General features: G+C 34.5%; 1 protein-coding gene across 1 annotated transcript; it reads right to left on the reverse strand.

Moving 5' to 3' along the window:
• Positions 1-4,254: 4,254 nt before the first annotated feature.
• LOC127852973 (mucin-13-like) lies at positions 4,255-11,375 on the reverse strand. Its single transcript, XM_052387080.1, has 7 exons — positions 11,184-11,375; positions 10,771-10,872; positions 7,775-7,849; positions 7,006-7,590; positions 6,672-6,713; positions 6,324-6,407; positions 4,255-4,440 (listed from the first exon to the last, which is right to left on the reverse strand). Exons 1-7 carry the CDS (start codon positions 11,236-11,238, stop codon positions 4,313-4,315), a joined length of 1,071 nt encoding a protein of 356 aa, XP_052243040.1. The 5' UTR covers positions 11,239-11,375; the 3' UTR covers positions 4,255-4,312.
• Between the last annotated feature and the right edge of the window lie 236 nt (positions 11,376-11,611).

Raw genomic sequence — 11,611 nt, forward strand, 5'->3', positions numbered from 1 at the left:
ATATATATAAGCATAGGGGAAATATAACATAATTAAGTATTCCGCGATATACAATTAATACATGCATCATGATTATTTGCGAAAGGTGGTTGCGAACAATCGAATGATACATAAAATCAGACTCGAGTTACATCTTAAACGTTTCAGCACTTTGTCATCAAGAGTAACTTTGAATCCGAATATGGGGTCAATAAAGGTGCTTAATTAAGCTTATATTTCTTTTACATGCCGCGTTTGCCAGCGGTTCAACACGTGTTGTACTTCACAATAAGGATTGTATAGCATCTGCCGTTTTGCATGATATCGTGCGATAAATGTTACAAGCACGTCATGTATGTCGCAACAAATCAATATGTAAGATAAAACGTAGGAAACACTTTAATCTAAAGTATTAAGAAGAACTTGTAGATTAGACATTATTTAAGCTTCCGTAGAAACATACTTTAACACACATAATTCATATAGAAATACATCTTGATGTACGTCAAACCTCAATTACATCGCGTTGAAAACCGCCCACAAAAAATGCTTATAACGATAATGAAAATTAATATGTGTCTTGTTCTGATAAAACTGGGCATAATACATGTGCGTAAAGTGTCGTCCCAGATTAGCCTGTGCAGTCCGCACAGGCTAATCAGGGACGTTACTTTCCGCATAAACTTGATTTTCGGTAAGGAGGGACTTCCTTGAAACTAAAATTACCATGAAAGCGGAAAGTGTCGTCCCTGATTAGCCTGTGCGGACTGCACAGGCTAATCTGGGACGACACTTTACGCACTGTCTTGACCAGTTTTCACAGAACAAGACACATATTGTTACAAAACCCGTGTTATCATGCTATACCTCTGTGGGACATTAAGTAAGAAAGTTGCCCAGTACCGATTCATATACAACAATCGCACTACGTTATTTTAAGATGATATATCATAAAATAACGCCCTATAATGTGTCTGGTCTTTCATTATTCTTAATAAGTCTAACACAAATCAATGAACATTATCTTTAAATTAAGCAGACTGTGATTTCACATTTTGCAAAGCAAAGTAATCACACGTCATGGAAATAACTCATTTATCATTTGCTTTATAATTAAATTAAACATTGTTATAAAATTTAGCACTATTATGCAAAAATTCCATAATAGAGCCATTTAATTATAACAGTATGCAAATAACATTGATAACAGAACAAATATAGACTAAACACATCAAATTGCACATTATATAGTTAACTGAGCACATGTACTTAACTGCTTTTACAACATGCGATCAGAGCTTATAACAATCAGATGGCTTTATTCAGAAATTAAATAATTGAACAAACATTAGGTCAATATCCTCATTGCCGAACAAACCACTGCTATATAACAAAATCTATATTTCAAATCGACGTGCACTCAAACCATACTACCCTATAAATTCACACAAACTTATGCGATAGCCTTTGGCCACATTCTGATAACTTCTGATCTGATAGGCGGTTTCCCACTATTTAGATGCATTATACTTAGTTGCAACAAGTTCTAGTGGAAATACTAAATATCAATAAAACATTATTAATATAAGCAATCCTTGCATCATAGTATTCACATTGCTTTATAATCAGTACCGTTTCGTTTTGTGCTCGGTTAGCAAATTATAAATGATGACCAGCGTATAACACTTCGATCTTGCTGCAATTGTGTCAGTTCGTTAACAAATCATAGATTGACCGCATAATGCGTAAAATATATATTTGCGTGTGTTTTTGTTACTATGACTAGAGTATTCATGCTCAATATATTTTGAGTTTAACGCTCTCTTGTTTATTCAAACATAAAAATAAGGAGTGAACACAATACATTTATAGAATAACTAATCAAATTATCATTACCCACTAACGAAATAATAATATCCAAACAATTTTATAAATGTATCATAATTGAATGCGCTGCAAGTTAATGAATTTCTTTTCAAGGATTAAAAAAAAAACTTTATAAAAATAATAATGTACGGCTAATATGTAGTCACGTTAAATCGCTTAATTCAAAAGTTAACATAAGGAGATGTTTTTAATAATGTTCGTTGTTAATGCCAAATAACAGATGGAGACACGTACAAACAGACAGTTGCTCACCGGAAATACGACCTATTTGACTGGTAATGTATCCATATTCTCATGTTACAAGTTCGTGTGTAACCAATCAGAGAAAATTTCATAACGTAAAACACGTCAATCTATTCAAATTGGACCTCGTTTCCGGAAAACAAAATTCCTAGCTTCTCTTTTGTTTTTATTGAACAGGTGCCATGATGAAATTCCTCCTACAGATTAAACGCTGATAACTCACGACGTCAGTAGTATAAACGAAAAATGAAGTTGACTTTAAAAAGGCGATTATTTTCACTTAGATTTTATTCAAGCAAATACTACAACACGTTTGTGCAAAACCAGGCAAATATTCAACGTTGTAAACTGCTTTGATATTAATTGATTAAAAGATGCATGCTGAAATAGTCTCCTTTTAACTTGTGCATTTGTGCGCGTGATGCATGTTAAAAAAAGCAATACCAAAAACATAATTGCGTAGCATTAACGCGAATGCCGTTGGCCGGAAAACTTGTTGCTGCATCGATGAGCTAAAGTACTAATTTAACATTCGTGCATACATCCATTTTATCAGTACGAAAACAAAAACGCCAACTTAAACACTTAAGCTAAGTGTATTGTTTTGCGTCTATCACTCTTTAGTATGTTCCCATTTTCTAACTATGAATGCAAATGAACGCACATTTATAAATTTTATTCTGCCGTCGTAATTAAAGAATCGAAATTTACTGTGTGAGGCACTATTATTATTGTATAAACGCTATCTATAATGCCCTCTGGCGAGGTGCAGAAACTTGGCAAAAGAAGGGCTTGAACGGGAGAAAGCGTATATTAAGTTATTCACGTGTCGTTCAAGCCCTGTTATGTGTTTTTCATACCCAAATACTGGTCAACGCGCAGTTACTTCCCTGAGTCTTCTTTGAGTTCTTCTTAGTGGATTCAATGAAGTTATTATGAACGTTGTTAATAAACACAGCTTTCGCCGACTTTCCAAGCATAAATGGGGAAATGCATAAGCACCAGTTTCCTCATGCATGCAGGGATAAAGAAAATGAATATTTCAATCCACTTTTGAAATTATACCGTCAGCACTCTCTTGACAACAGTTTGATTTTATTGGCAACGTCAATGAAGTTAAGGTTATTTATTCAACACGTTCACATGTTTATGCTGTAAAAGTATGTGTTTATGTACTTCAACGTTCGTGCTGTATGCTTGAAATACTTCAGTGACAATATTTCGCCGAATTTCCAAGCATAAATGGGGAAATTCATAAGCACCAGTTTCCTCATGCTATTAATTTTTAGAAAATTTAGTTAAAACGAAATAAGATAGACCTGCACGAAAGAAACATCTATGAAAACAATGACTTATTCTGACGATATGTTTATCCGTCACGACCAGTAAATTCCAAAATAATTCCTAATGAATTACTTTGCGCGGCTACATTTCAAATTTGCATAAATCCACTGTTTAAACACATTTTAAATAAAAAACTGCCTATCCGAAGGTAAAGCCTCGTCATTTCTTTCTGATGACCGATTGAGGCATATGTAAAACACAACCTTGAACTGCTGCGCCCTCGAAAACGTGTATTATCCCTATATTAACGTCTATTAAATTACGTAAATAGTAGTCATTTCCTAGATAAACCCGTAAAATAAAGAATAACTGATTGAACATGATTGAGTTAAATCATATATTAAAAATTCCTCAAGTTTAAATAACAATAACAAAAATATATTGTGACATAAATACTGAACTTTTATTTTGAAATGAAATATTGAAATGCTCCCTTTTAATATGTCTTCACGCATTGATACTGTATCCAAACATTTCGATGTATCGCCCACGCCAGCATCTCTCTGTTGTGTACAGACACTTTTTATCGGTGTATACATAAATACATTTGCCGGGGGCTACTTAAATAGTATTTGTATATTGCATTCTTATATCCGACGATTCTGTGTAGTAGCTAGACATATAAACTCTAATTTGGCGTATTTTTATGCGAAGGAAGTGTGTTGATTTATGACACCGATGTCATTATTAATTGGCATGACCTGTTGTATTGAGATTGTATTAATGTTTTGTACACCACATACATTGCCTGTAAGCTACACGCTTGATTTACTCCATTTATGATGCGAAAAAACACCTTCATTTAAATGCAGTTTTATTCCGCTCGTATATCATGTCATCAATACGACGACAGACCCTCCTAGCTTGTATAGTCACACACACAAATGTGACATCCAGCATCGTCCTTCTTAAACTTAGGTGGATTCCCACAATCTAGCAGGCACTGGATTGGGATGCAACCAGTCCTAGGAGTTGTATAATTACCCTCTGTAATAGAAACAATAATAAGTTTAGTTATACTTATACCGCGTAAAGATGCATATACCTGTAATTAACTTTAACTAAGTTCCGAAGAGCGTGGTTCCTAGCTAGTAAACAATCATTAAACCACATGATTTAACACTTTTATCTTACCGACTGCCATAAGTATGAGCCCATTATCAAGTTGAAATTGACTTTCTTTATCGTTGCTGTTTGTTTTGGCGTTCTGAGTACATTGTGCGTGGCGAAATAGATGTTTAAAATGTTCTAACTTGTTCGTTGTTTATCTTTGTGTTTCATTATAATCAAATCATTACGAAAGTTCACACAAGCTTGAAACATTACTAAGTTTTCAAGCAACTGTTATGAATGAATTATCAATATTCATCAACGTTAATAATGTACGTTTGGTTAATTAAAATTTAAAAATATCTTTAAAAAATTGTAAAATTAATTAAGAGTTGAATAATATACATCTTGACAACGTGAATTCACCATAAAAAGGAAGTGTGTACTTGTTGAGAAAAGAGGTTTTATCAAAGGAATACTGTTATTTTCGAATAAATAGGATTGTATTTGAAATTGTATGCATCACTAAAATAGATATGTTTTATTGTAAAAATATACATGTGTGATTTTTCTCATTTGTTTTGCTTATATATCAATAAATTCATTTCGATTACGCGAGGTTTCAGCGAGTGCATAAGTCCATACTAGAATTACAAATGGCACAAGCTGCCCTATCATTCGCATGTGTTTTCATGGGAGAAACGTCATTGAAATTGCCTTATAACATACAGGGCAACTCTTCCCTGATATAAAAGCATTGGAAACAAACAGACGATCGTAAATTCGCATTAAGGTTAAATAAAGACTTATTTCACAATCTACATTAAGTATTACTGTAAAACGCCTTTTCTTCATGTCATAAAACACTACAGCGAAATGATGATTGCTAGAACCATAACTTAAAGGGACCGTCCACCAGATTGACGAAAAAATGAAAAGTTATAAAATACCGTATTTTTTTACAATGATTAGTTTATATTGATTAAAATATCACGACTGGTATATTACATTACTTGAAAAAGTTGCTGAGTTTTCATATTTTCAGTATATTCGGTATTAAAATTTTACTGGGTATGTGTACCAGGTAACTACCAGTTAACTATAAATAACGCAAGTAGATTCATCATCATCGTCACGTGGTAAACCCAGGAATGCAAATTGTGCATGCGTAGTGAATTGTATATTTTTTTTTATATCAAATGATCAATCTGCTTGCGTTATTTATAGTGTGTATATCGTTAAGTCACCTATTTTCGCGATGTACTTTCGATTTTATATTGCTAAATTTTATTGCCGAATATACTGAATATATATGAACTTTTTTCCAGTAATGTAGTATGCCAGTCGTGATATTCTAATCAATTTAAACTAATAATTATAAACAATACAGTATTTTAGAACTTTTCGTTTTATCGTCAATCTGGTTGACGATCCCTTTAAGTCGAAGAAAACACATACTTATACACTACCATGTTTATGTACACATTTACTTATGTAACGCTTTTTTGCGAACCATAAATATGTTTTGATGCTGCTTATATCGAGATAGTTATAGAACATGATTAGAATATAATCTTCACACGGAAAACGGGGCTTAATGCATGTGCATAAAGTGTCGCCCCAGATTAGTCCGCACAAGCTAATCAAGGCCGACTCTTTACGAACATGCATTACGTCCCGTTCTCACAGATTAAGGCTCATAGTGCTACTATCGAAGCGGAGATATAATATACCGCGCTTTTGGCAGACACTGTGATCAGCGTTCAACTTTTCGAACATTTGTTTACGTTTAATTGAAAAAAGTACATATTTTAACATACCGCATAAGCAGATTGGACAGAAATTTTCATCTACGTCGATACAGCTTCCAATGGTCGGACAATCGTCAGGAAAATATGGGCAACCTAGAACAATTGTGTTCTATACTTTGTCTGAAAAAATCGATTATTAATTTTGTTGGAGATCAATTTATTTCCTATGAGAGTCTTTACAGGCTGAAATAAATATTTTATTTTACAAATGGCTATTCACAGAACCACTAGTGTGCGAAAAACAATTCCGCAAAAGTAACAGTTATCCGTATCCTCCTTCTAAGCTATATGACACAATTATATATAAAAGTAGTTTTAGTTGTTTTCCTGCCAACGTATATGAAAAATATGATGTACCTGTGTTTGGCTGCGTTGTTGTCGTTGTCGGCGATTCAGCCACTTTGTGAGCGTTAAATGATGCAAAAACAAAACGTCAAATACATATTGCTTATGACCGATTGTAGCAATAATATTATATAACGGTGGAAACTGAAACATACTTTAACGATAGAGACTTTTGGTTTCGTTAGATATACTGTTTATAAAGTAAAGTCGACAGCAACTAAAAGGCTCCGCTTTTACACTTACACGTACATGATACTTAAACAAGATTCACAACCAAGTAAAACATTATTAGATTATGTTGTTATTTTTCTAAACGTTAAGTTGCAAACAATACAATAATACAAACTTGAAGTTGTTGTTCCCGTGGTAGTTTTCGTAGTTGATTGTGTTGAAAACACAGCTGGTAGTGTAGGTGGATTAGCCAATTTAGTAGATTTCGTAGTTTGAGTTGTCGATTGCGTTGATGGTTCTGTAGATTGCGTTGTTTGCTCGGTAGATTGCGTAATTGTTTGGGTCGATTGCGTAGTTAGTTGAGTCGATTGCGTAGTTGGTTTGGTTGATTGCGTGGTTGTTTCGGTCCATTGCGTAGTTGGTTTGGTCGATTGCGTAGTTGGTTGGGTTGATTGCGTAGTTGGTTGGGTCGATTGCGTAGTTGGTTGAGTCGATTGCGTAGTTGGTTGAGTCGATTGCGTAGTTGGTTGGGTCGATTGCGTAGTTGGTTGGGTCGATTGCGTTGTTGGTTGGGTCGATTGCGTTGTTGGTTGGGTCGATTGCGTAGTTGGTTGGGTTGAATGCGTAGTTTGTTGGGTCGATTGCGTAGTTGGTTGGGTTGATTGCGTAGTTGGTTGGGTCGATTGCGTTGCTGGTTGGGACGATTGCGTAGTTGATTGGGTTGAGAGCGTTGTTTGTTGCGTAGATTGAGTTGTTGTCTCTGTAGATTGCGTCGTTGGTGTTACAGTTTAAATACAGGTATATGTGTGATTTGTAAATTATTGTCAAAATTATACGATTTGTCAATAGAAGAGCCGATGATTTTGCGGTATAAAATTAATATCATATTTAAAAGTTTGAATGTTTTAAACAAGATATATACATTTATTTAATTTATTGTTTACCTGCAACGGACATGGCTGTGCTAGAAGAGCCGTGGTTGAAATTATTCCATGGGAGATTCGTAGCATATTGTCCGTCTGAAAACAAAGTAACTTTCTATAATGATGTGTGATATTTTTAAAGGAACATCGCTTATTTTCTCATTTTCTATGGGGATAATATACGTTTTCGAGGGCAGCACTCGGGCAGGAACGGATTTTTCGAGCGCCCGCAGATGATCGTGTCCGAGAAAATGTGTATTTTCGCTATTATTGCATAAACAAATCACACATACCAAAATAAATTAAAATAACATTGAAAACAATATGTTTTGTTCATTCGAAATCGACAAAATAATTTTATTATTTTAATACAGTTCAAGGTTGTGTTTTACATATGCCTCAATCGGTCATCAGAAAGAAATGACGAGGCTTTACCTTCGGATAGACAGTTTTCGATTTAAAATGTGTTTAAACAGTGGATTAATGCAAAGTTGAAATGCAGCCGCGCAAAGTAAGAAATGGGGAATTATTTTGGAATTTGAAGCAGGAGCTTTGAAGGTACAAAAACACTTACATTTACAGCATAGTCTTTTGAAAGTGTTGTTTAAATAACCTTAACTTCATTGACGTTGCCAATAAAATAAAGCTGTTGGCAAAAGAGTACAGATGGTATAATTTGAAAAGTGGATTGAAATAGTCATTGCCATTATCCCTGCATGCATGAGGAAACTGGTGCTTATTCAGTTCCCCATTTATGCTTGGAAAGTCGTCGCAGGCTTGAGAAGGGAAGTAACTGCGCGTGGACCAGATTATGGATATGAAAAACACATAGCAGGGCTTGAACGGCACGTGGATCGCCTTGTTAATACACGATTTCTCCCGCTCACTCCTTTTGCAAAGTTTCTGCACCCCGCCAGAGGGCATTATAGATAGAGTTTATGCAATAAAAACAGATCAATCCACCACAGGTTATCCTGCTACCAATAAATTATGTTTCGAAAAAAGCCCCGTGATAACACATTTATCCTACAGCTTAATGATTTTATAGAAGAAATACGACTCATAAAGAAAAGATAAGGTTTTCTCCACGGTTATTTTTAGATAAGGTTTATCCCACATATATTTTAAGAACATGTACATAGAGACTACTTTTTTGGCCTTTCACCCCTGATTGCGTCATTCAGGTCTTTGGGTACGCAGTTGTTAAACGAGTTAACGAGTGTGTGTGTGTGAGTGCTTACGATGGATTATTTAGAGGATAATACACGGCTGAGATGGACCGGGCAGTGACAATCGGCCCTCAGGGGGCATAACCCTGGTTTGCGACCTGGGGCCGATTATCACTGCCCGGCCCGGCTCAGCCGTGTATTAAAGAGTATAATATATATCTTACTTTTATACTAAATTATAGATGGGCACAGGTTTTGAGTCATATTATAATACTATTTTGGTTCTTCACTAAAATGTATGAGGAACCAGCTTTTCGTACTTTTATTTTCTTTCACTTGATTACGCAATTTATGACGTATCTCGTGTGACGTAATTTAAATGACGAAACTAGCTAGACGCTTTGGATTTAAGGACACCATTAATTCGAACTTGAAGGGTTTTTATTTGACAATTAAACATTTTTAAGCATCGAACGATTATTGTGTGTGTTTACGATGGATTATTATCATATTATGAATGTGAATAACAGTGTTGGGATATAAAACTGGAATGGAACTGGTGAGACTGCATTTTCGATTTCGTTAAAATGTCGAATGTACTCGAATAACACGATGTTTTATTGAAAAATTGATTAAATTTAAGAAAAGTGTCAGTGAATTGTTCTTTAATTTTTTGAAGGAAATCGATATTGAATTAAAGGGTAATTTCTTTGATGAATAAGTCGTTCCTTTGTCAGTCGATCAAAGAATGTCTATCCACAAAGAATTGCCTGCTTACATCCAGTGCTTTAAAACGGAAAAGATGGATTGCGATGAAGAAATGTGTCCAGAATTTTAATTCGTCATGGAAGCAAATTAAACTTTACGAAAATAAACATGTTTTTTACACAACTGCGGTGAGTAGAACAATAACCCGCAGATGCTTTACTTTGTATGTCAGTAAGTTAATAGATTAGTGTGAACAAAGAACTAAATTAAGAAGGGTTGGTTTTAGACTAAAATTAACAATATCGGCGGGGATGAATGCTGAATCATGCTTCACGTAGGTGTCTACACATTTTATAAATTTCAAAATGGCAGCCATTTTTGTTTTTGGTATTTTACAGTGGTGAAACAATAATTGTAGTTTGAACACAACCGTCTGTGTTCTTAGTTCTATTTGACTGGGTTACATTTGTAACGCTGATTAAAATTGAATCGAGGCGTATAGCTATATTTTGTCTCGTTTCTCTTCTTTTGCGTGGAATTCTTAAGGACTATTTCGAGTTCCTTAAACGTGAAAGATCACACTTAATATTACTACTCAATGTTAGATTCAGTATAGTCTATCTAATGTGTTTTTGCTTTTATTTTATCAATTAAAGACTACTATTTTAATTGCATCAGGAATAAATTAAATAAAAAATACATTGTAGGATAAAGAGAATACTATGTTAGTGTGATTGTGTACTTAAATTTATCCAACTCGTCTCAGAAAGGCTTACAAGGCTCAGCAAGCCTCGCCATGTAAACCTTTCTTCACTCCTGGGATAAATTTATGTACACAACCACACTAACATAGTATTCTCTATGTGTTTTAATGCGCGAAGAACACCAAGTCCACAGCAACGCATCATTATAACGGTAGTCAGACTTCCAATTATATAGTTTGTAAAAGCAATACATTGTTCGTTGTTCACTACACTTGTTGTTAATAAGCTTTAAATGCGTTCTAAGTGTCGTATGATGATATGTCCGCTGTGTTTATGAACGAATAAAGATTTGCCGTGTGTGTACATGTTAAGAATATTGTCGGATTATTGAGTATTATACTGCTCATGTTAAATAATATATTAAGGTCAAACGTACCCGATACGCACTGATCTGGGCATTCATAGCAACCGTTTGCGTACGCCGGGCATCTGCAGAAAGCGTTGAAATAAGGACAGGAACGTCTTAAAGGCGTTGAATCTGGTTACGAAAATTGATTTTAGACAATACCAATTTATGCAAAAGTGTCATGTGATACGACAATTTTAATACAATTAGTACATTTTATAATGCCGTGTCATTAACATTCGGAATACGAAACTAGTCATACATAACACAATGTATCTTAAGAATAGTTTAATAATGTCCTTAATTAAATATATTGTTCAATGTAAAATTGTTGTACTGATAGATCGATTGATTCTATATTACAAATGCATGTACAACAATAATAAACGACAATAAACTAAACATATTGTTATTTGAATACAGTAATCGACGGTTAACCATACCGTGAATCGGTAGAACACACGCTAGCATCACAGTTGTAACTATGGCCATATTCATTTTTGACGAATCCCCTGTTGAGATCACTGTCAAAAAGTCTAATCGAATGTATATGTGAACAATTCTGTGCAATACGTAAATGTATTGCAAGATTTTCTTTAATAATTGTGCCACACAAGTCTTATCAATAAGCGTTAACCTTTAAACGGTCTATTGCCCCATTGAAGAAATATATACTTGTATATGGGTCCGTAAATGAGAACAAGATGGCGCTTTATTATAGATATAACACGTGTTAGAGAACTAGCTGCCTTAAAGTTATACAGTGTATACTGAAATGACGTCTTTTAGGAGCAGCTTAGCTCAGTTTGAATTGGGTTTGTTGCAACAATGTATGCAGCGGCAACATTGAACGCACATTTTACAATTACAA

This window comes from Dreissena polymorpha, chromosome 12 (genome assembly GCF_020536995.1).
Source record: "Dreissena polymorpha isolate Duluth1 chromosome 12, UMN_Dpol_1.0, whole genome shotgun sequence".
In the NCBI taxonomy this organism is placed as follows: Eukaryota; Metazoa; Mollusca; class Bivalvia; order Myida; family Dreissenidae; genus Dreissena; species Dreissena polymorpha.

Coding starts and splice junctions, on each gene's coding strand:
- LOC127852973 (XM_052387080.1), bottom strand. CDS start 11,238: ATGAATATGGCCATAGTTACAACTGTGATGCTAGCGTGTGTTCTACCG. Junction 7,591..7,774: donor CACAGCCATGTCCGTTGCAG/GTAAACAATAAA, acceptor CGCAATCTACAG/AGACAACAACTCAATCTACG. Junction 6,714..7,005: donor CACGGGAACAACAACTTCAA/GTTTGTATTATT, acceptor ACGCTCACAAAG/TGGCTGAATCGCCGACAACG.